We start from the raw sequence: 26,190 nt of genomic DNA, 5'->3' as shown, positions 1-26,190 counted from the left end.
TTTTTCTTCTTCTTCTTTCACTTTTATTAAAATACAAGGTGGAAAACACAGTTCTATAAAGTACATGGTCCACGCAGCACCAATATTGTAACATGTTTTTGCTGATTCTTCTACAGAGTGTATTTGTGACATCTAAACAAGGATACATGCATACACACAAACAAGTGATTTCCTCACTATGTTGACTCAGGACTCATATTAAATGGATATCAAATACATCCCTACTTCTGAAGGCAGAAACAGAGAGGCAAAGAGAAATGCAAGTGCAAAAGCATCCGAACACCAACTGAGTGAGACACTCTTTTGTCAGTGATCTTCATGGAGACACCAACATCTCTGCTTCACCCTCTTCTCCCATCCTTGCAAACCAAGTCTTAGGTCCAGCCAAAGTTTGGTCAATATGAGTCCTGAACTGACATGGTGTGGAGTTGAATATAACTGGCCAGTATTCCCTGCCTGATACATCTTTTATTGCTTTGGTTATATTATTGAATGCAGGTTGTAAAGATCTAAATCCAACATCCAGCAACACGAAAGGCCACACAAAGAATACCAGTTATGATCTCAACCGAATACTCAGCCTTAGTCCCCTCATTTAAGTGAGCTCACCTTAAGCTTTCTCAATCACCCTAGAGTATATATTGAAAAACAGCACTGGGTTTGATTCACTGACATGTGATTTGCATCTGTAAAAGAGAAGCATGAGACTGCTTTTATTATGTGATGGTTGTGTGAGGCCCTTTTTCTTCACAAGTCCACACATAAACTCAAGATGTGAGGCATAAAGGGATTGGCTTCCCATGCTGCAAGTTAGATCTAACACTATGTTCTTCCTTTTGCGAATTTTAGGACTAGTTAACCACACTGGCTTGTTTACGTTGATCCAGCTCAGTGTATTCTGTGGTAGGGTTCCATCTGTTATCTTATTCCTTAATATGTCAACTCACTGCTTCTGCCTAATTCCCCATCTGGAACATGGCTGTGCAAACTACTATCAGAGACAAACATGATTTATAATACATACTCAGGAATTACATCCTACTGGTGGTACAGAGTGGCACATAGACCTTTTGGTGGGTTCTTATAACTTGGGAGCATCATGAATTGAAAAGTGACAAATCCATCTATATATCAGTATCCTGCTTCCAACAAAAGCCAGTATTGTATTGTATTTGGGCAATTAATATCAGAACATATACTTTTAGAAACATTTTCATTATTATACCTGAAGCCTAATAGTCTAATTTTATGTTTTTAAGTCCTGCTGATTGAAGAGTAGGTGCTGGTATTTTCAGTGGGTGGCCTAACATCTACAATATTTTTATCATTAATGGTGAGAGGCTGCTCACAAAAACTAAAACCTTAAATCTATTTTTTTTTCCTTTTAAGAACAATAGCAAAATCATATCCCTAACAAGACTGAAGTCACAAAAGTCTTCTCCTTGTTGTTGTTGTTTTTTTTTGGGGGGGGGTGTATTTTCCTCTGGGTTTTTGGTCTGCTGTTTTCTAGTGGAGTTTTTTTTAAGAAGCTAACACTGTCATGATTATTGTGTTGAGCTGATGGGCATAATTAAGTTTATGAACAGAGTCAGAAATCTGTGTTGTTTGGAAAGAAAGAAAGCTGGTGGATTTTCCTTTGACATATGTCCGTTTCCTAATCCTCACACTGTGTGAGGAACAGACAACTATGAATAACAAGCATTTCACACATAAGAAGAAATCTCAGAATAATGGAAAACCAAAAGGAAGAAAATAGCCATGCAAAATAGCAGTGACTTTAGATATGTAAATGTATTATAGTTTAGTCACTCACAATCCCTATTCTGAGTTTAAGGTATGTTCCAACTGTCAAGAAAACACTTTGGTTGGTCTTTCTATCCAAGGCATATAAATGAAAAGGAATTTGATTTTTTGACAATTTTTTTAAAATGTTTTTTTTAAAAAAAGCCTGAAGAATGAATATAAAGAGCATAAACATGCAAACCAACTTCTGTCACCATCCAGAATAGTGACTTGTGTTTTATGTTCACCAACATGAAAATAGAGCATTTGCCAAAAAAACAAAATAGGATAAAAATGATCAAAAACATAGAGGGACTTAAAAAATAAAGCAACAAGGTTGTGGTTGTGTAAGGAAACAATAATGGAACCAAATGCCTCATTTTCCTTAATACTGTGAGAAAAAGGAACATTCTGTGAAATGACAGGACAGCAAATTTGAATGTGATCAAATAAATTATTTGGCATTGTATATCCCACTAAATGAACTTCTTGAATTGATAAGTCATTGATTATATCCAGAGGTGCAGCTGCAAGCCTATGCACATTGACTTGTGAGGCCCATTGAACACAGTTGATCTTACTTTGGCATTACCATGTGTAGGCTTGGGCGATTCAGGTCCTTTGAACCTATTGGTTTTCACTTCCAGGCAAACCTGTTTAGCACAGCACCTCTTTAACACAGTGCTTAAAGTGCTTAACTGTGTCTCCATTGTGGTTTTAAAAGATAAGCGTTAACAGTCACTGCTAAATTGTTCTGGAAAAAGCCATAAATTGGATTTTTGAATTTGCCTCTATAATAAAACCTGACAACTATTTGAAACAGGATACTGAATAAAATGAATTAGGTGGCAATCCCACATGCAGTCACTGGACAGTAAGTCAATTGAAATCAGTAGGACTTCTGATTAAATATAGTTGGGAACACACAGTTAATCTGATAATTGCTTCTATTCTTCACAAGGGTAAAATCAGGCTTTGTACTAATATTTAGTTCTTTGTTGTTGTTGTTTTCAAAAAGAATCAGCTAAGAAATGGGGGATCATCCATACTTCCTCTTGTACCACTGCTTTCCCCTGGGGAAAACTGATCTTTAGTGCTCAATCAGAGCAAATGGCAAATTGGGTTTTCTCTGGATTGATGTTTGCATCGATTTAGCACTAAAGACAGATTTTCCTTGGGAAAAAGGAATGTGTTGAGCAGAACACCACTCAGACATGTCATTTTGGGCATGAGAAGTGTGGACAATCCCACTGTCTCATGTACCTGCCAATAGGCTGGGGAAGACCTGCATTCCTTCCATATTGACTATTTTTCCTGTGTCTATCCCGCCCCCTTTATTTGCAGCAGTATCTTCTTCACCCCGAGCTAAAGAAGCCCACCTTCCCTAACACTTTCCCGCTTTACTTCCCTCCTCAAGCCCTTACACCTGTGCAATACCCTCGACCCCAAGAGCACACCCCTTCCCTACGTCTTCCAACTGCCAGCTTTCCACACTTCGTTCATCCTGTCAGCTTCTCCAAAACCCTCTCTCGGTATTTGTGTGGCCAAGTGCTGTGCGTCTGTATAAGGGAGGAAAGGAATGAAAGAGGACATGGGGAGGGGAGGGGGAAATAGCATTCATACCACACTGTCAAGTTTGCATACCTGCAGTGGAGAGAAGCACGTTCTAAAAATGCCATGTGCATGAGCTGGACTGGCCAACATCAAAACATAAAGATAGGCTGAATCTACAAATAAGGAGGCAACATAAATGAAGAGGTGGGGAAGGAACACTTCTGGGTATTGGTGAATGGTTTCCACCAATAATGTAAATTGCTTTCCTTCCCCTGGTTTTGTGTGTGTGTGTTTTTAAGGTGGCTTGTGCTCAGTGTCGCTTTCAAAACCACTCCTGAAAAACTCATACCAACTATTGTATTTCTATTCTTCATCATGCTTGAAATGGTGGTGGAGGGGAAGGGGAAGGAAAGTAGTACCTATGCGGCTGACATGAATTTTCCAAGGAAGCTCCTTAGAAAATGAAGCTGGGCAAAGGCAGCTGGCCCTCTGCAGCTCTGCAATTCATCAGCCCTGAGGGCGAAACCTCTTTCATGCTGAACTAACTTCACCGAACTAATCTGATTAAAAACTAATTGCAAACTTCTAGAACAGAAGGGAGGGCAATATCGACGCAACCACATTTAACTAATGGACAAAGTTTCAATACCAATGAGGTAAAGTGGTGTGTATCTCCCTCCCTACCCCCTTTCCTTTTCACCCGCACACAAAAATACACCATCTGCATCATGGCTTCTAAATGCAATAAATTATTTTTTAAAAGAGCATCTACCAAACACACAGTAACTTCTAATCCTAATTGTACTGTTGTTGTTGCAGCTGCACCCGTGGCTGCTGCTTCTCTTCAGAAAAGCAAGCAAGTGCACTGATTAATAAATTGTTTCAGTTCCATGCATCCAAAGCTAGTGTTAAACCAAGGTTGCTTCTAGGATGTGGCCTTAGGAGGTTGTGAACACACATACGCCCAGTCCAAAAAAGCCCAGGTGAAGGAATTCACAAATGGTCCCAATGTCTGAAATGTCATAATGGCTCTCCCACAATGAAGTTCCTGGCCTGTGTGTTCTTTCTTGCCTTATTCCTGCCTTACTTTTCTTCCCCCACTCTCTTTCTAAAGATTACGACACACACAATATTTTTCCTACATGGAGGTAATCTGACAGCACAGAGCACATGAGCTTCTCCCTGTTCAGAGATTATCTGAGTGCAGGCATAATGTTAAGCACATAGCAATCCTAAGGGCACATTTATGTGGCTATTTATGATGAGATCAGACACACAGTATCAGCACATGCTGTCCCTGATAGTGTTCTTTTGCCTGTGCTGGTCCACAAAGCTGAATCGTCTGGTGCAGACTCAGCAGAGGCTACAGAATTTTCATCGGTGGGATCCCAGAGGGCAACATTTTCTGATTTCCCAACTGGGTGTGGTCAAGTAGAACTGCGTATTAAAAAATGCTGCCATGTGACTGTTCTCTAAATTCTTCATCTGATGAGAATACAAGATCTATGCTGACATGGTAAGAACACTTTGTCTTTGATGATCTGAGACCCAAGTGAGTTATCTTAGCAGATTTTTCTCACACAAGATGACATGAGTCAGCTATCTTGGATGCATTCAAGCTCAGGCATGGTAGGACTATCACCTTATCTTACACAATGTACATTTTCATTATGTAAGTTGGCTTTGGCAAGGCAAAATATCCCAAGGGGTGAATTCAAACTAACAGGTTGTCCCCCCATCCCATTGCTGCCTCTAAGTGGTGGGAATCCAGTGGAACTGGGTTGTCTGAAGTGATCCAGCGCAAAGTGGACTGCTCTGCCACAACATTATCACGAAGTTAGATTTTGAGATATAGCCTATGATCTTAAAATAGACATATGTGTTTTTCATGTTGGGTGGTGCTGTGAAATCTTTAAGTCTCCTTAAGATTTGAAGACCACAGTGCAGGGGTTATGCATGAATGTATAAGCTGAATCTCTTTGTTTCAAAAGCATGGAAACCAGCTAGCATCAAATCATCTGTTTAGATTAAAAGCTTTCTGAATTGCAGCTGTACAATACTGCAAAGAGAGATTTCTAGTTGTGAACACCAATACTTTCAGCAAAAAAAAGAGGTCAACTGACTAGCCAGTTTGTAGCAGATGCTGGAACTCGCAGTATCTATAAAGCCGTACCCTCTCTATCAAAAAGGAATAGTTCTATTTCATGGCACTTGCAAGCCTCAAATTTCTAATTTTGCTACATTTGAATTCAGCAGGACAAACACAGGAGGGCAAAGAGATACCCCTTCAAATGATGGTATAGCCTTTTCAACGAACTGTTCTAGAAGCGATGCTTTTGGTTCCTTCTGCACCAAACATCACCTGCTCATGGCACAGGAATCTCATCTCACCAGTCTTTCTGTCCCAAACAGAACGCTTCTCTCAGCTCCCTTTTGGGAAGATGATGGGGAATTCGGGTTTCATTTTGCTTTCATGGTCTGTTGTGTTGATCTGGCCATATGATTTGGCCTGCTGTTCAGTAACAGGCCAAAAAAAAAAAAAAAAGCCTATCCAAAAAAAAAATACAATAAACCAACAGGGTGCAATTTCTTTCCCTTTTGCATTGCTTTAAAGGGGCACTATGTGCAACGTATTTTCCTCTAGTAAGTCTGGACACTTCATCTTTTCCTGAAGTTCTGCTCCAACCAAAGTCGAACTTCTTGGAGGTTGTAGAAAAAGGGGCCCTTGCCCCCTAGGTAGGCAATTTTTTGTCTTTGTACAATACACACACGCTCAAAGGAGACCCCGTAGGCCACGTTTGCATTGTTGTCCATGCAGTCTGCCACTATCTGACACTGAGGCGGCAAGGAGAAACGCTTCAAAAGCTGGTGAGCAGCTGCACACCTGTCTTCTTGGTTCCTATGTTTCTTGACGTCGAAGGAGGAGGAGATACCAGGAGCAGCCCAGCCGTCTGATGGGTGAGCCTCATCAATGTAGACCAACAGGAAGTCAGCCACACTGGAGAACTCTTCCACCAGCTTGCCAAAGGCCGACAGCTGGTTTGTGAAGGGGGGTCAGGTGGCCGAGCCGAAGTTGACCACCAGCGGGCGCTCCGATTTGGCAAAGTCTAATAGGTGGCACTCGGTGCCGTACTTCCCACCAGAGCTTTTCCATCTGCTGCTGCTGTCACTGGTACCATTGGGTATGTGAATCACGTTGGAGTTAGGTGCTTCTCCGCCCAGTTTCACCTGGTATTGAAAACAAAGAAAGAGGTAGTAAGTTACTATTGTTTGCTGCCATTTGCTTTTTGTGTTCCCTGTTGCTCAACCAATAGCAGCCAACTGCTCCAATAAGATTATGTTTGTCACATAAAACGCTACTGGTAACCCTGTTTGCTTTCACCAAATGATTGATGGTGATGCATTTTATCTCCCGCCCTCCCCAAGGAATCCAGAGCAACTAACAACAAGCAATAATTTTTGTAGACATCCGAAGGCAGCCCTGCTTCTGGAAGCTTTTAATGTTTGATGCTGTATTTTTGTTGGAAGCTGCCCAGAGCGGCTGGGAGAACCCAGTCAGATGGGTGGGGAAGAAGAAGAAGAAGAAGAAGAAGAAGAAGAAGAAGAAGAAGAAGAAGAAGAAGATACAACAGATACAGCCCTTGACTAATATTTGATGAGAGGCAATTCCAAAAGTTCAGCTCCACAACACTAAACGCCCAATTCCTATATTGCGTGGAATGGTCCTCCTGATATAATGTGCCCCAATCTCCCGTTATTTCCCCCCTCTTTTGGTTTTGAATTTTTGTATATATACTAGCTCTATTGCTGTAGTGATAATTTAACAGTTCTGTGGCAGAAAAACTACCAGGTAATAACACACTTACATTGTGTAGATAGATAGATGATGATGATAGATAGATATATGATAGATAGATAGATGATAGATATAGATAGATAGATAGATGATAGATAGATAGATAGATAGATAGATAGATGATAGATAGATAGATATAGATAGATAGTAATGAAAGAACTGTACAGATATTTGCTTATGTTCAATGGCTCCACATCTTCAAATATATGGTTACTTTCCCCAGACTTTGGTGAAATGGAAGAAAAGAGAATGCAAGGAAGGCCAATGGTGAGAGCCAATAGCGGCTGTACTCCAACAGTATGTTCCAACTTCCAAAGTTAGGGAAGGCTGCCTTTCACAATAGCCGTAGGAGAGGAGCAAAGAACAATGTTCCATAATTAATGCCTATTTGTAGCTACTAGAAGTCAAACTGTGCACCCACAATGGTTTCTGAGCTTCTATTAATTATTATTATTATTATTATTATTATTATTATTATTATTATTATTATTACCATTATTATATAAAAACACAAAAATACATAACAGTAACAAACAAAGGCAATACCCCACCCCCAGTTTAAAAGGCCAAAGGTTGTTTAATTAGCCAAAGGCCTGGCGCCTAAAGATATCATATCGTATCGTAATGAAGGCACCATGCGAACCTCCCTGGGGAGAGCATTTCATAAGTGGGGAGCCACCACAGAAAAGGCCCATTCTCATGTTGCTAACCCGCCCCCGCCCCCAGCCTCTCATGGAGGAGGCACATGAAGAAGGGCTTCAGATGATGATCACATGGTCCAGGTTGGTTCATACGGGGCTAGAAAACTGTTTTAAAACGAACGCTAAGTAGTCTGAAATGGATCCCATAACTTTAAATTGCACTGCAATTTCTACGAGCACATGGAATACATACAGTAGTCTAAAGGGTTTAAGTAACAATGGGAATCTTTTATTTTGTTACATGAGATTTATTTCAAGACCCAGACATAGCTGTTATGACTAAAGCGGCAATCCTAAGGGAGCAAGCGCCACTGAATTTAGTAGGAGTTATTTCTGAGTAGATATAAGAACATAAGTTTGGGTTTGCTGGATGAAAGGCCCATCTAATTTCAACCTCATATTTTTACAGAGGCCAACCATATGCCCCTGGGAAGCTTGGTTAGGATTGTGCTGTAAGGCAATAAATGTTTGCATACAAAGCCTGGAATAAAATCCCCCTTTGATGGCATGATTACTGTACACACTCCTCAAGATTCATGAAGCGAAGCCTTGCAATTTAGTCAACCAATTGTGACAAAGTAAAATATGGAATTTCAAAGAGAATTTCTGAAGTGTGAAGATATACATACATCCCATCAAATCACTGGAATATACATAGGTAAAGGTAAAGGTACCCCTGCCCGTACGGGCCAGTCATGTCTGACTCTAGGGTTGTGCGCCCATCTCACTTAAGAGGCCGGGGGCCAGTGCTGTCCGGAGACACTTCCGGGTCACGTGGCCAGCGTGACGAAGCTGCTCTGGCGAACCAGCACCAGCGCAGCACACGGAAACACCGTTTATCTTCCCGCTATAAAGCGGTACCTATTTATCTACTTGCACTTAAGGGTGCTTTCGAACTGCTAGGTGGGCAGGAGCTGGGACCAAAAGACGGGAGCTCGCCCCGCCGCGGGGATTCGAACCGCCGACCATGCGATCGGCAAGCCCTAGGCACTGAGGTTTTACCCACAGTGCCACCCGCGTCCCGGAATATACATATATAGATATATCTATAGGAATATACATATATAGATATAAAAGAGAATGGATGGATGGATGGATTCAATGAATGGCTAGAACAGGATATTTGCCTAACAGCCCAGTCTTACGCATGTTTGTTCAGAAGCAAGTCCCACTAACATCAAGCAATTGCAGCCCATGATATGTGTACATTTGCTGCCCCATACATGATGCGCTTTTTGTCGGTTGCACCAATGCAGGGGGGAAAACCAAGCTTCTCCTGCAGCTGTAATGTGAACAGGGGCTGGGGGGCGGGCGATGTTTGCTTTATCCAAAGAGTAAAAAGGAAAGCAATAGTGTCTTAATTTTGAATCCTCCACTCTTCATGCTATTCTTAAAATGAATAGATCCTTGAAACCTGGGACGGGGAGGGCAGGGAGGGGGAGATAGAAGGACCTAGTTCTGTAGGGCGTTGTTATCATTTGGTCTTTCAAGCACCAAAACCGCTTTGCTGCCAAGGGCATTGGTTTAATTATGTCCCAACAAAGGAAGGGTGCCCTCTGTGCCTCCCTCCCAGCCGCAGTAACTTACAAACGAAAGGGAGGAAGGTTGACTTTGGAAGCAAAATAATAGCTGGTTTCACGTCATCACATATCTGGAAAGTACCCAAGCAACCCTCTGGTGTGGCTAGCATCACTGCATTTCCCACAGCAACAAAGGAACTCTCTCGGCCACAGGTTACCTATCGTGTTAATGTTTTCCCCCCTACTAGGAGTCCTTGCGTCTGTTTGGAGATTTTGGTCCTTAATGAGAAAGTCTTGCCAAGCAGACATTCACAAGGCCTCCTCTGCTCTAGCGGAGGAGTAATTAGGTCGGTGCCTTGTTCCGTGCTAGCATTAAGCCACTCCGAAACACCCCCCCCCAACCCTGCCCAGTAGTTAATGCTCAGACACAACCAGCAGCATGTCCTGCTAATTGGTCCTGATGAAGCTCTTACATTCCCAAAGGGCCTCTTTATTCCAGCAGGCTCAGGAATGGGATTGACATCCTCACTGATCACCCGCTTCGTGGGGCTCCTTTGTTTCTTTGTTGTTGTTATTCGTTATTGAGAGGGGGGTGCGCAGAATTAGCTCTTGGAAAGATACCCACACCACACCACAATGAAATGTCATCCAAAATAAAATAAAAACGGGGGGGGGGGGAATAAAAATTATTGCTCTGCCAAACCTCTTTTGAAATTATAAACAAAGGCAAGCAAGGGAGCCGTTCTGAGGAACCGACCCAGAGAATTTTACTCACACGCAATAGCTCAGGCTCCAGAGTTCCTATAATCATGGACTTCTGTCAGCTACACCAGCCAGCTACTCTGTGTGCCTCAGTGGTGGATGATGCGGAAACTGGGCTATGGGTCTCTGCTTCAACTACTTCTCCTCCACAGGGAAGCTTGGAAGTTGATCTATCTCAAGGCATTTAATCTTCTGACCTCAAAAGTAGCAAGTGAAATGATTCTCCCCTCCCTCCCTCCCTCTCTCACAGGATTGTCCAACAAAATCGACAGACTGTTGGCTCAAGTTGCATAAAAGGGCATGTAATACACTGTTATGCAATACATTGCTGCAACGTGAGACAATGCTTCAAATAGCTTCTAGAAAGATTAGACATATTTTAATAATACCTTTATTGTCAATGTACAACCTGTGTACAATGAAAATAACTGAGCCTCCCTCCCCTCCAAACACTCAATATCATTGCACTCTGTGTACTTGTCACACAACACACCAACCCCGAAAGTCAGTTGCACTATATTATATTCATTTCATATAGTTAAAGCTATGGTTTTCCCAGTAGTGATGTATGGAAGTGAGAGCTGGACCATCAAGAAGGCTGATCGCTGAAGAATTGATGCTTTTGAATTATGGTGCTGGAGGAGACTCTTGAGAGTCCCATGGACTGCAAGAAGAACAAACCTATCCATTCTGAAGGAAATCAACCCTGAGTGCTCACTGGAAGGACAGATCATGAAGCTGAGACTCCACCTCATGAGAAGAGAAGACTCCCTGGAAAAGACCCCGATGTTGGGAAAGATTGAGGGCACAATGAGAAGGGGACGACAGAGGACAAGATGGTTGGACAGTGTTCTCAAAGCTACCAGCATGAGTTTGACCAAAGTGCGGGAGGCAGTGGAAGACAGAAGTGCCTGGCGTGCTCTGGTCCATGAGGTCACAAAGAGTCGGACACGACTAAACAACAACAACAAATTCATTGATGTCACAGAACTGCAGTGTTGGAAGGGACCCTGAGAATCACCTAGTCCAACCCCCTGCAATGCTGGAATAGGCAGCTGTCCCATACCTGCAACCTCGGCATTATCAGTGCCATGCTTTAACCAGCTGAGCTATCCAGGCCCATTGCATTATGTCAATAGCTGTAGGGGTTGTATAAGCTAAAACGAAGCCTCCACATTTAGCAGCACTATAGGAATACTGAAAACTGCCTTCTATGAAGTCAGACCATTGGCCCATCTAACTCAACACTCTCAACATGGACTGGCAGTGTAGGGCTTAGCGTTTTCCCCCAGCCCTCCCTGGAGTTGCTGGGGATTGAACCTCAGGCCTTCTGTATACAAAGCATTGTATTGAGCCATGGCCCTTCCCACAAAGTATTTTATGGGTTGTCAGACAATACAAGCACAACCTTGCCTATATGACCACGATGTCCTGCTTCTGAGCACCCGCAGACCAGAAGTAGCAGGCTGGCTACTTCTGCAGAAAGAAAATACTGGACAAGATGAACGTCTGTTTGTGCATAAGGTTCAATCTGCATTTTTAGCTAACTGCCCAGACTCAAGGGATCTCACTTTAAAGCTGCACCAAGTAGCAAGGGCATGATTAATGTTGCTCTTGCATGAAGATTGAAAAATGAGGTGGAAGAGGTAGGGGAAAAAGAGGTCCTTTCATAAGCCGCTAACCAGAAATAGAACTTACCACTGTAGTAACATTGTTCATTTAACGCCCCATGGACAAAGCATCAGGACATTTAGACACTTTTCGCACTTATTTTCAGGGGATAATATAATAAGGCTTTTCAGAATCTGTACACTAATGTTTTTAAAGCACAGCATTAGAGACTTCTGAGTTCTGAGCAAAGTTAAGTCCTTACAGAAGATAGACATTGTTGGATAATTAGCAGGCTGTGGTGCTGGCTGTTTAAACATAGACATGATGTATTAGGGCTATGGAGAGAATCCCCTTGAGCTCTCAAATACTTTTGAAGACCTTCTCTTTGATTTTGTTCCATTCACAGGCATCCAAGCCCTTAGGAACCTGTCATTTTATAGTGTGATTCATCCAAACTGTCATCAGCCACTGGAAAGAGGACAATTCCAAAGCTACTATTGTTTTTCCCTCTACAGAATCCAAAGTTGTGGTAAGTTGCTCAGAGGCCATGCAAGATGCATATGTGTAAAGTCATACCCATTAAAAAATAGCAACTGTAAGTAGCCAGGGAAAATCTTCCCCCACTCACCCAAGTGCAGACCCTCCAAGTATCCCTATTTTCCAGGGACATCCCTGATTTAGAGAAGCCATTCCGGTTTCTGATTTGATCCCGGAATGTCCCGCTTTGCCTTAGGACAACCCTATTTTCATTGGAGAAATATTGGAGGCTATGGTAGGATGTCCCTATCTTTATTGGAGAAATGTTGGAAGTTATGGAATTATCGAACCCCTGAGCCATCTGAAGGCATTCCTGTATAGGGAAGATTTTTTAAAAAAAATGCTTAATGCTTTATTATGTTTTTATATATGCTGGAAGCCACGCTAAGTGGCTGTGGCAACCCAGTAATATGTGTGGGGTATAAATAGTAATATTATCATTATGGAATGGTATGTCCCTATTTCTATCGGATAAATGTTGGAGGGTATACAAGTGCCACCTGCTTACTAGTTGCCAACTATCATCTTTCCTCATCTCCCCACTATCAGAGTCCTGAATCGTCTATTTTCCTAATATTCTCCTGTTTCACTTGAATGAGCAAAATATTTCTTAAAGGAGAACAATGGGCCTGGATATATCTGCTGGCTTCTTAGCAGAGTTTTTTTTAAAAAAAACAACAACAACACATACACACAAAGAAACCACCTGATTGTAACAAAACCTCTAAGAGGTTTACAATAAATATTAAAAATATGAATAAAAACCAGTTAAAACAAGTAATTAAAACATTTTAAAAACAATTGAACAAAGCAGAAAACTAAAAGGAGATTAAAACATGTCAACATGTATGTCCCTGGATACTTGTCTAAACAAAAATGATTTAAGCAGGCGCTGAAAAGAATAGTGAAGGAGCCTGCCTGATGTCAATAGGCAGAGTTCCGAAAGTTTAGATGCTGCCATATAAAAAGAAAAAATTCTTACAAGTATGGACCAAGAAATGTGTGGCACCTGTGATAGGGCCAGTTCTGCAGACTTAAGCGGTTGAGTGGACACCTATGATGTAGGGCAAGAAAACTGGCTCCAAGCCATTAAGGGCATTATATTCCAATAGTAAAAAATTGGCAACCACTGCAAATCTCTGATCAAAGGCATCTCTGATCAAAGAGTCTCACAACCATGTTGCAGCATTCTGCAGTAGCTACAGTTTCTCAATCGAGTGCAAGAGAAGCCCTACCTAGAGTGCATTGCAGTAATCCAATCTTGGAAGTCACCAGTAGTCAAGCTCTCCTGGTCCAGGAATTGCCTTAGCTGTCTCACTAATCACAGCTGGTTAAAGATGCTTCTAGCCACTAGGCTATCTGAGCCTCTGGTAACAGAGCTGGGTCCAGAAGCACCTCACTTTGTATACTTGTCCCTTTGAGAGAGTGCAATCCCATCCAGGACAGGCAATTGAGCAATTCCTCTGACACTAACCCACAGTGCCTCCATCTCGCTAGGATACAAGTTCAGTTTATTTGCCCTCATCTTTCTACTACATCCAGCCACCAGTCCAGGTCCTGCACATCCTCTCCTGATTCAGACATTATGGTGAAATGATGCTGAGTGTCATCACTGCACTTACAGCACCTTGCCCCCAAACTAATGACTGAAGCTCCATGTGGATATTAAATAGCACTGGGAAGAAAATAGTATCCTGAAGCAGTCCACAGTGGAACTGCCAGGTGGCCCAAAGCACTCTCCCATTGCTGCTTTCTGGACTCGGTCCCATATGTGCTGGGATCACTGTAGCACAGTGCCCCCGTTCCCATTTCACAAAGCTGGTCCAGGAGGATACCATGGTCAATGGTATTGAAATCTGCAGAGACATCAAGTAGCAGGAGTAAGACTGCACTCCCCTTGCCCCACTCTCAGTGAAGGTTGTATGCCAAGGTGACCAGGCCAACTAGGTCCCGTGGCCAGGTCTGAACTCAGCTTGGAACTAATCCAAATAATCCAAGTCATTCAAGAATGCTTACAGTTGCGCCATCACAACTCACTTCACCACTTTCCCCAAGAAGCAGACATTTTCAACTGGGAAATACTTATTCCAATCCATTCCATTTTGTCTTTCAAGGGAGTATCCTCTAACATGGTGAAGGATTACCTCCTGAACCCAAACAGTCAAACCCACTCTGCTGCAGTTGGTCACAGCAGGTCTTCAAATGCTCCATAGGTCCCTCCACCACAGTGGGAGTAAGTTACCTTTGGCCCGTCCAAAATAACACTTCCAGCCAGCTACTAGAAGATACACTGCTAACTGAAAAGCAAACCTTCCTCACAGCCTGCATTGCCATATGGGCACAAAATCCGTGTTAGATCAGCTTTAGAGCAAGGCTTGCATCACTTGCACTCAACTTGCTCCATAGCTCCCCACAATACCAAGGAGACACTTGGGCTCCACTAACCCAGAGAGGATGCTTGGGAGCACTTGTGTCAACTGCTCATTTCATCTCGCAGCTGAAGTAGGCCTTGATGCGTAGGCTTCAACAAGAAAAGAATCAGAGCAGGCACTGCCAAGGACTTCCCTAACAATCTTGGGGAACAATGCTACATTTGTCAGGAACAATATCAAAGAAGCTCAAAATATTGTGAAAGATCTCGGGTCATGTACATATATCCTCAACAGGAAAAGAACTCGTTCCCTCAAGTGCATGATGTTATCCTTTCCTTTCAACTTCTGTGGATTTGGGGGCAGTCACAGGAATGAACACATTCCCAGGCCTAAACCTAGAGTTAGGAAGTTCATCCTTCCCTAAGTACATAGGAAACAATTTGTGGTCTTGCTTTTTAAAAAATAGTTTGTAAATGTTTGCGCCTGAATAATCTACTGAGATCAATTATCTGCCTTCTAGGCTGCTATAAGCAGAGCACTCTTAATGTCAGCTTGGGAGAAAACTACTCACTATTTCTTAATAAACATCCAGTAAGACTATTTTAGACCTAGAACTATTGGACAATGTTTTTTTAATAGAGAGCTTCTTTCATAAGATACTCTCACTGCTATGAAATACAAAGAAAAGCACTTCCTTGAACTCCAGGCCAAAGTAAACAAAGATGATGAAAGCAGATGGGCTTAGGCTAAGAGGCCTTGTTCCACTGCCCTAAAAGCCTGCCAAAATAGTTTACTCTCCCACTGGTGTGTCAAATAGACAAAAGTCAGAAAGAAGCCTATCCGTTATTCCACACACTGATTTGTCTGCCTTTGTAAATATATTGCCTCTGCCGTGATGCTACACAACACTGTTGCTCATATTAATAGAAGTCATATTGGGATTACATTCTGGGAAGGTTTGTAGCTGCTTCATTCTAGGAACAAGTGTGCAACCAAGGAGTTGTTCTTATGCACAAACTGGGGTCCTGATATTAATTCTCCCAGATCAAAGGCAAAGAACAGAACAGAACCTTGAGACAGACAGATAGCTGGACAGATAGATATCAGTTGAAAGACTAAAGGAAATGCTTGGATAGATTAGGATGGAAGAAAATGGCTGGCTTGACTCCTGGTAGACCTTAACCAAAACCTTGCGATCAGGGATGGCTAACCTGTTGTTATTGGACTACTGTTCCCATCATTGCTGACTATTGGTCACACTGGCTGGGGCTGATGGGAGTTGGTGTTCCGCAGCATCCAAAAGTCCACAAGTTCCCCATCTCTGCTTTGCACAAGAAAATTAGCCCATGACAACACTGTCCATAGCCAGGTCTTGTTGAATGCTGCTGTCAAAGTCCATTCTGCTTTGAGGGAGCAAACACATGGAAAAAGTGCAGCAGCTGCCACTTAACCTGGATACACGTGGGCTAAATAAACAAGTTGCAGTGACACAGAGCTCATCCCCACCTTGTTTGCCCTGCCATTTCCCCCCAGGAAAACCCATGGTTTATTGCTGAGTTGGATTGCAGATCGAGAGGTAGTTGTACATAAACCCTTGACTTTTCTGTAGCATAGCAATCCAAGCAAGCAACATGGCTGGGTTGGTTAGGGCTGTGGCCTGGGGAGACTCATGAGGGCCAGACAGAGAGGCCTCAAGGGCTGCATTTGGTCCACAGGCCTGAGATTCCCCATTTCTGCTTTAGCCAATACTGAGCTAGATGAACCAGTGGTCCGACTTGGGATGAGACAGCATCCTAAATTCCTATGAATCTGAATTACCAGCTGTAGTGGAACAACAGCAGGGGAGACCTGATATTCTCATGTCTTGCTTGTGGGCTTAACAGAGGCGGCTGGTTGGCCACTGTGGGAAACAGGATGCTGGCCTTTGATCTTGTTTTCTTATGGTTCCACCCTAACTTCAGTCTTGGAGACTCTTATCAACATTTCCAAAAACCATGGCAAGGAGGAACAAAGAGATCTGTCTGTAGGACTTCATGCAGCCCATTCCCCTGCATTGGTCTGGAGATGGCAATGAAACTAAAGCCCACTGTGTCCTCCATGTGTCTCTGGGCTCCTTGCACAGTAACAGAGATTAAAAACAGAGTAAACACCCTGGAGAGACTGGGTTTCTGGGTTTCCACTGGAGTCTAATATATCTGGGACACGGGTGGCACTGTGGGGGTGGGGGTGGCACTGTGGTCTAAAACACAGAGCCTAGGGCTTGCTGATCTGTAGGTCAGCAGTTCGAATCCCCGCAATAGGATGAGCTCCCATTGTTCAGTCCCTGCTCCTGCCCACCTAGCAGTTTGAAAGCACGTCAAAGTGCAAGTAGATAAATAGGTACCGCTCCAGCGGGAAGGTAAACGGCGTTTCTGTGCACTGCTCTGGTTCTCCAGAAGCGGCTTAGTCATGCTGGCCACATGACCCGGAAGCTGTACGCCATCTCCCTTGGCCAGTAAAGCGAGATGAGTGCTGCAACCCCAGAATCACCCGCAACTGGACCTAATGGTCAGGGGTCCCTTTGCATTTACCTATCTATCTATCTAGGGCCACAAACTTCAGATGTTTGAGCTGCTTCTTGAGCTGTGATGTAATGTAATGTGGAGGTTGGTACTGCCCCACCAATTTCAGGCTGCCTTTAGCCAACCTGGACTTCTCACTTGCAATCAGTCCAGGGAATGATTGCCTGTTAGTTTCCACCTCCGCACAGAACTCGGCAAGGAGAAGAACCTTTGCAACAGCTTGGTTGTTTAGAGTGTGGATCTGATCACAGTTACGGGTTTGATCCCCATATGGGTGCATATTCCTGCATTGCAAGGGTCTGAACCAGAAGATCCATCGTGACCCTTCCAACTCTTTGAATCTAGATTCTGAAACTTGACTTAGTTGGCTTTGTCGCTCTCTGGGTCTCTCTGCCTACCACCCTACCAGTCTCAATGGGCACCAGCCTCCACAGCTTAGGCTGCTTGAAAATTACTTTGCTGTTGGTTATTTCTTTCTTCCTTTTTTCTGGGTTTCATAAAAACAGGTTCCACACAGTGCTGAAGCATGACCTGTTCTACAGGGAAAGATTTTGTTTCCCCCCGTGACTGGGGGGAAACATATGCGTTATTGTGTATAGATCAAACATGGTGGCATCGCCTGCCACAAAGTCTATATTGGCACTCATCCGGATGACCTATATAGCGTAGGAATATTGTGCATATCCTGCACGTATACAATCAGGGGTTTTCATCATCCTGTTTTCCCAGCAGTCACATCACTCTCTAAATATGTGATGGAATACAGATGCCTTTTTCATCCTAGCAGCATCCAGCAGCATTACAGAACCTTTTTTGAGTTGAAAGCACAAGGTATTCTCAAAAACAAGCCCTGTCTTTGAACTCTTCCTCTAAAATGTAAAGATACCCAGCCTTAAACACTGGCTCCATTAACCCTCATTATGATAATTAACCTTGTTATAAAGAACCTCTCTGTGCAACGCAGGGTGTGCTTGCCTCCTGGGGGCTGCAATTCAAACGATAAGGAGGGAACAGTACGGCAAAAAGAAGGGGGGAAATCCATGCTGAATCTGGCAGGTGTTCAAATCGGAAAGCAAAGTTCACCAAGTATGTAGAAACCTACTAAAAGCTGGGTAAAAAATATACAAAAGAGGGAAAAAATGAGCAAACATTAGAGAATCATCAAAATCTCTCTCTCTAATGAAACAGAATCTGCCCATGCCAGCTTTAGCAACAAATTACCCATATATCGAATAAGCCCATTAAATAATGCTTTTCAACATCCAGCTTTACATTTAGCATTGTTGCTAATGGTTATTGCCCTAAAAGCCAGCTTCCTAACAACACAGTTGTACTGAGGTGTCTGCTTCTGCCGCCAGCAGTGGTACATTACAAAAGGGGGGGAAAGACAAATGCGCAAATTACATCTCACATCTGGAAGTTGTACTAGTTAATGTGATGTTAATTGAAAGCAAGCTTAGCAAAAGGAGGGGAGGGCTTTTTTCTCCCAATTGTCTGGCCTTCCACACAGTTTCTTTTCCTCATGCCACCCTGTGACCCTACATCACATTCTGGCCTTCTGCAAACTCCTCTATAAAATGTGTTGTTGTTGTTGCTGTTGTTGTTCCATTCTACATTACATTATATGGTGGGGCAGTGGGGTGTTGCTCAGACATCTTAGCAGTGCAGTGTGTGGAACCTGGAAACACTATTCATGGAAATGAGATCCAAGCCTCTTTTCTATGTATTGCTCAAGGCTACAGGGAAGAGATAGCAGCTGACTTAATCAACTGTTCTGGAATATGCTCTTTTTATACTCTCTCTTTCTGTGGGAGTTATAACCTTGCACACTTCCTCTCTCATTCTTTGTGGTGGAGACCTCAGCATTCTGCTCTCCCCTAAAGAATCTTACAGAATCTTGCATGACCTTCAACATTCAAGGGACCATTCACAACCACTGCCTCTGAACTCTTACAAGAGTTATATTCTCCAGGTCTGCTTTAGATACGCTCTTGCTGTGAAAGGATACAAAGCAGGGGAAAGGAGCAGTGGCCTAACTTTTTATTGATCCGGGAGTATTTACATTTTCAAGATGGAATGCACAGAGCATCTGCATGCTGTCCCTGCATATCAAAGTCAGTTATGTATGAGAAGTATGTTTCTGGAGTGTTTTACAGGGAGGGTTTTACAGTTCTTGGCCACTGCAGGTGAGCAGATCCTCTTCACAAGAGGTGCTGGCTGAGGCTGACAGGAGTCGCAGTCCAAAATATCTGGAAGGCATCAGGTTGGGGAAAGCTGCACTAACTTACAGGTGCTTAACAGTGTATAACGGCAAGAACACCTGGTGGACAGAGAGGACTCTGAGGAACACCTGCTCTCTCACTGCCATCATTATCTCTGAAGGATTGCCGTGGCAGCTGGGCACTTGCTCATTTGAGGAAGCCCTGCTCCACAGGGGGATTGAAAATTTAGGGAAGCTAATGAGGAGGACCCTAGCTCTGTGCCACAGCATCTGCTTTGCAGGCAGGCAGTCCACAGTTCAATCCTTTGCATCTCCAGGTAGGGTGAGAAAGGTCCCGTCTGAAACCCTGAAAACCTGCTACTAATATTGGCCTGACTCAGTATAAGACAGCTCCCTATGCTCTTCCTAGCCAGTCAGGGAGTAGACTCTGGGTTGGAGTCTGTTTCCTCTGTGACCACTGCTGTGAACATGGCGAGGCATTAACCCCAGCGATAAGGCTGGATAGGACTATGGATGTACATCACTGTTCCAGTGCCCTCCCCCTGGAGCTACTGAGACCCTTTGCCCACAGTGTCAGCAAGAACACTTGGCGGACTGGGGAAAGGACACCGGAGAATGTATGCCCCCTTTCTGCCACTGCCTTAAGGTAAACTCAGCCAAGAGCCATACCATACCATCTGTTGATATAATAAGCGTCACCAGAGATTTCCTCCAGATGTTGTTGGACTCCACCAGCCCAAGCCAGCATGGGCAACGGTCAGAAATAATGGGAGCTGCAGGTTTCCCACCCCTGTGTTAAAGCCATTGTGTTACTTTGGTCCGCTTTCAAATCTTTACACCTGTTTTCACCTTTGCAGGGCTGCAACCTGGCAGACAAAGTGTTGCTCCAGCACACACCAGAGTAGATAGTCACAATTTAAACTACGCCAAAGAGGTTTTGTGGCATGCAGTTTAATAAATAATAATTTCAAAAATTTTAGTCTGTGGTGCTCAGACTTCAAGGTATCACTTAAATTCTAAGCAGGAGTGTATTTTGAAAGCATTGGGTCAACTATAAGCATATTCTATAGATGCAATTAGAAGTGTTTCTGGAGGACCCTGGGATATCTGCAGAGTGTCCCGTGAACTCTTCTATTCAAGAATCATGATGGATATGTTGCATGTGAATATTATTGTCCCTGGGTGCCTAACCCGCCACATTACTCCTGATTTAACCATGGGAGCTCTCCATGGTGCAAAGCATCACTCAGAAATATGCACACGCCATAAGAATGGCTAGATTGCAATAGTACCCTGAATAACCAATTAGGAACATAGGAAGCAGGCTTATACTGAGTTAGATCATTGGTCCACATAGCTCCATACTGTCTACACTGACTAGCAGCAACTCTCCAGCCTTTTGGGCAATGATTGTTTCCCAGCCCCTATCTAGAAATGCCAGGAGCCGAACTTAGGACCTTTTCCATGCAAAGCAGATGCTCTAATACTGAGCTACGACCCTTCAATTTCCTGGTAGTTGTCACAAGATAATGCCCTTTCCTAGGGAAGATGCCGTCACTGTCCTTGACATGAATGGAAATCAAGCATATTCTTACATACTGTAATGAAAATGGGCGGACTTCCAAGATTTATAGTGTAAGCTCCTTTGTAATACAATACAGTAGATAATTCAGTTTAGCTTATGAAAGATGGGCATATTTGCATGTTATTTGTTTATTAATGTCCAGAATGTAAAGAGGGGGACTTCTGTTTTCATTAGTTTTCATTCTGTCTTCACTGAGAGCTGAGCTTAATGCTTCTCTTTTGCTACTTACACCAATAAAAGCACAACATTTCCCAGTACCATAACTAGTGGAAATCCTATAAATGATAACTGGGGAAGCACCAGGCTGTTAAATGAAAACCTGGTGAGTAAGTAAATTTCATTTCTATTATGTTGCTCAGTCGATTGACCCAGTTGTCACATGCCCCAACAAGAGGTTGCTGAAGTCAACACAGGGAGTTCCTGCTGAGGAAGCTCTTTGTGGATCACCCAGTAAGTTTACTACCCATGTATTACTGAAGGCCTCCTACTAACTGTTCTGCAGACTGTGCCATATCCCTTTGCTGAATGCAGAGGGTCCTTCTCACGTGGGAGATTGCATGGCAGCTCTGTGGCTGACATTATTACCCTTGCCCACCTCACTTTTCCCATCTGCAAAATGGCAAACACAGAAACCTGTCTTGTTTTGGCATGCAGAATGATATATTTAGTTTCAAATCTGCCTAGACACTGGAAATCAACAGGACGTGCCAAGCATAAGGCTGGTGGCCTGGCTAATTTTGATAGCTGTGAAAGTGGGATATAGTGATTATATGCTTGCTTATTCAGTCTACAGTCCTGCACATATTTACACCCACACAGATTCTATTATTACACTCAAAGGAGAGACATGTAGGAATTCACCATTTATTGCATGTATATATTTAACGTTAGGAAGAGTCTTTCTGTGCTTCAGTGAAAAATGAACCAACAACATGTTATCATTAGCTGCTAAAACTCTTAAAAGAGTTAATACAACGCTGGTCCAGAAGTGGGCATCGCAGATACACTTCCTATTATACAAATTCATACACTGTAATGAAACCCATATAGTTTGAATGGAGTGGATCTCCCTGCCTAAAACTTACCTCTGTCCTTTGCTCCCACCCGAAAAAGTCTTCATGGAACCACGCATTTGAATAAGTTAAGCTGCAAACCAGGAGGCAGGATTCGAATCAGAGTTCAAATCCTGACTCTGTTACTTTCTGTGATAAATGGCTCAGACCATGTGCCTCAAATCTTCCTTGCGCTCTTGCGGTAAACTTTATCCCAAGCTGCCTTTCTATCCGCAGCGGAGACAAATGTCCCCACCAGAAAATTTTGCTTTCCACTCAGTGTCCGCCAACTCACCTGTTTGTAGGCATCTAGTAGGAAGCTGTTCCAGACGCAGCGCAGCCCCTCCGACGTGAGCATCCTTCGCCACTCGCAACGTGCAGCCTTGGAGCGGCTCAGAAGAAGCACCATGTGCTTTAGGAGGACCACCGAGTCATAGAGTGCAAGGAAGAGGCAGTTGGAGAAAAAAACCGGCAGGATTTGAAGGGTGATCAACAGGTCCACACTTAAGAGACCCATCTTGCTTGCTGCTGCTCTTCAGAGGCTTCCCTTGAGTTCCCTCGCCATGCCCTGTGCTCTCATTAACAATAATAATTAAAACAAAAAACAAAGTGCTCCTTAAAAACTCATGGTGCCCTGTCTCTTCTCGTAGAGTTGCCTCAGTGCAGCAGAGCACGGGCTTAATGAAAGGAAGGAAGGAAGAAAAACATTAACTCAGAACGCCAGTATGAAAATCTTTTCCACCCTGAGCTGCTTTTAATTTTTCAGAAACTCCTAAGTCAAACTTTGTGTTGTTGTTTCTCCTTAGCCAGTAGCCCCTTTTCAGTCCGCTACAGGGAGAGACAGCTGCGCTGCCAATTGCTTGCAGTTCTAAAACTGAAGCTGAGCAAACTGCTAACTTTCCTCTAACTCTGAGGTATTGAAAAGCGCTGAGCAGCTCTAGCACTCTCGCTCTCTCATTCCTTTTATCACCAAAGCTCTCAGGTGAAACAATACTTTTTTTCGTTTGGTGGAAGAGGGGTGGGTGGGAAGAAATCTTTGTACACAAACTTTCTGCTCTTCTCTCTCTCTCTCTGTGCTGCCTCCGTCTCTCTCTCTCTCTCTCTCTCTCTCTCTCTCTCTCTCTCTCTCTCTCTCTCTCTCCTGCCACACTCTTCTTTCTCTCTCCCTCTCACTATCTGCCTGTGGTACAAAGTGCTTTCCCTCTGGAGTTCTAGCCGGCTTCCCTCAAGCCTTTTATACATTCCCTGGCTAATTGCTGCAATAGAGAAATGAAACCCTAATCTTAGTAAAGATCTTGACGTCAATGTAAAAAGAGGGCTTTACTTTGGCCAGAACTGCAGTGAATAGAAAAGTGAAATTTTCTAAACTCTTTTTTCCCTCTCTCTCTTTTAAGGAAAGAGAAGGGAGTGGGGAGGGAAGAACTTTGCTTTGTTGGGTTTTTGTTTTTTATATATATAAAGGAGAGGGGGAAATCTCTTGATACTTGTGGTGCTTTTTTCTTTTACAAATGCTTTCAAACTTTGGAAAAATATTTTCATATGACGTGGAAAGTGACACCATAACAAGGTCTTCTATTGTTTAGAAGGGTGCCCCCCTTTCTTAGAGGTTTTTTTTTTTAAAAAAAAATATTATTATACCCTTTTATATTTTCCAGGAAGGTGTAAAGGCTGATGCATCTTAGAAAAGGGCATGTTTTGGTATGTTTCCCTCCCACAACCATCAAGTACAAAAGCCTGTGCAATTTTAAATATCTTTTGTCTTCTTCTTGGTATTTAAGGAAACACAAGGAACACCCAGGTCTGACTTCATCTGCTGATGTGGAAGAGAATTAAAAGAGGTGGGGAGAAGAGTAAGGCTTTAACTTTTATGTAAAACTGAAGTTCATCAATGAAAATGTATTGTACTGAATTTGGAGCTGATTTAAAGTAGAGTGCCTCATAAATTCCAATTATAAAGTTACAAGGGATTGCATTTGTTCATGGGGATCTATTTCACACATTAAAAAGAATGCATTGCTTTTCTTCAAAGGGAGAACCATTTCCTCTGAAAGATTGAGATAGCCTCCTATTTTCATATAAGAAAGGCGTAGGCACAGAAAATGTATCTGACTCTAGTGAATGGCACTGATAGTTACAGCTGTGCCAGCAATCTAGGCTGATGGCAAACTGCCCCAGGAAGACAGATCACTGTTCCCCAGAACCAAGGTATCTGAGACAAGAAGAACAGGAGTGCATGCCCTATCAGATCAAACTGGGCCTCTCCCTGCATGCAAAATGTTTTCTGGTGTTAAGTTCTTTTCCTCTGTTTGGGATAGTTAGCAAAATTATTAATGCTTTTGGTATGAGGTTTCTGTCTTCCATCAACATGAATCCCAACATGTTCAAGGAAGGCAATCACAGCCAATGTGGTGCCCTCTAACCAGCACAGTCAATGGCTAGGGATGCTGAGAGTACTTAATCTTCAGTGCTTACGGTTTTCCTTGTGCAACAATGCTCTGCCAGTGCAACAAGTATACCAATAGGTAACTTAGCACTACATTGGGTACAAACCATGGAATCACAGAGTTGGGAATCTACTGTTTCCCCTCGCTCAGTGCAAAACGTAACTACTACCTCCTTGAGCCTCTGTTGAAATACCTCCAGCAATACCTCCTAGTTGTTCCCTCTGGAGCAACCTAGAATAGATGAATTGGCACATGCAAGAAACAACTAACAAGACTGCATGTAGCGATACTGGGGAGAGGGCACAACTGAAGTGTAAGTGTAAGCGTGGGATACAGGGTTTGACTTCAGTTTAATGATGCCTCCAACTGCAGTCCAAATCTTCCCCTGGCTACCCCATCTTTACTTGAAAGAATGGGTTTCCCATTTCCCCCGAAGTCTTGCCAATTGCATCCCTTTAACTTTGTCCTACATGGGAGGGTGGGGGTTAGCAGTGAGAAGCAAGCATCTTCTGTTCTGCAGTGCCCCACCCCAAATTCATATGGTAGTATATGACATATAAAGACCGAGCTGGGACAATGGCATCATTGTAATAGGCTGAATGTGTGTGTGGAGAGACCCATGCTTTTCAGGGACCCACAGAAGTGAATGCCAGCCATTTGCTTACATAGGACTACAAACGGGTGCACTATGGGGGAGACTGCTAGGGGAGGGAATAAACTTGATCACCTCCTTTCCATTATGCCCCAGTTTGCCAGCCATTTATAGTGGCCCACAACGTTTAGCTCGCCATCAACGGCATAGCTTCACCCCTTCCTTTGCTTTTGCAAAGGGTTGCAGGTTTTTCCCTACCCCCAGAGAGGAATGCAACTAAGAGCTGGAATTTGGGAACTGGCTGAAACATATTATTTGTATAGTCTTTCCTCACAACATTCCTATCAAATGTATCACTATAGTTCCTATTTTTAAGACAAGAGACCAGAAGACACTGACATGGCAGACTTAGTTGCCAACCATGCGTCGTGGTTTCCAAGTGTGGGCACGCCCACCAATTTATCTGCACACAGACCATCATGTGTGATGACTGTACATAACTACAGCAAGTTATGCGCATGCATGGTGTAAATGACGGGGCCTCGCCCTGCAAAAGTCCCCCCAGCCAGAGAAGGACCAGCACTGCATCTGTTGCTTTGAGATGCTGTCACTCATTGTCGTCTACCACACAAACACCTCTCAGAGCTGGCTGGATGAGAAGTGGCACTTTTGAACTGGAACTTTTATCATGTGCACCGTCTAGGTTAAGTTAACCAAAATGCCAGGCCCTGGCCCATACAGCTATGTAATCAATAAATGTCACAGATTGATGGGCTGGGGCACTACCTTTTGAGTGACCTAAAATGGTGGGCAGCCATGTGGATGAGAGCTGCTGAAAAGCATCTTGGGGCCCAGCAGTAAATGCAGTGAATGGTGAGGAGCCCTTCAAAACCTCTGGGGCCCTCGACTAGTGCCTGCTCAGGCTGAGTGCTGATGCTAGGTCTATGCAGGGCCATCACATATGATAATCTACACTTGTACAACACATAAAGGCCTTTTGTGAAGGGGAAGAGGCCCTCAGCAAGTCCAAAACCTGTGAG

At 43.4% G+C, this 26,190-nt stretch overlaps 1 protein-coding gene across 1 annotated transcript; it reads right to left on the bottom strand.

Annotated features, from left to right (window-relative positions):
* DIO2 (iodothyronine deiodinase 2) lies at positions 1 to 26,190 on the bottom strand. Its single transcript, XM_083503470.1, has 2 exons — positions 22,410 to 26,190; positions 1 to 6,564 (listed from the first exon to the last, which is right to left on the bottom strand). Exons 1-2 carry the CDS (start codon positions 22,629 to 22,631, stop codon positions 5,995 to 5,997), a joined length of 792 nt encoding a protein of 263 aa, XP_083359596.1. The 5' UTR covers positions 22,632 to 26,190; the 3' UTR covers positions 1 to 5,994.

Source organism: Podarcis liolepis (assembly GCF_965112155.1).
Source record: "Podarcis liolepis genome assembly, chromosome: 1".
In the NCBI taxonomy this organism is placed as follows: Eukaryota; Metazoa; Chordata; class Lepidosauria; order Squamata; family Lacertidae; genus Podarcis; species Podarcis liolepis.
The sequence above is the reverse complement of the archived record's forward strand: the minus strand, read 5'-3'. Positions and strand labels throughout refer to the sequence as shown.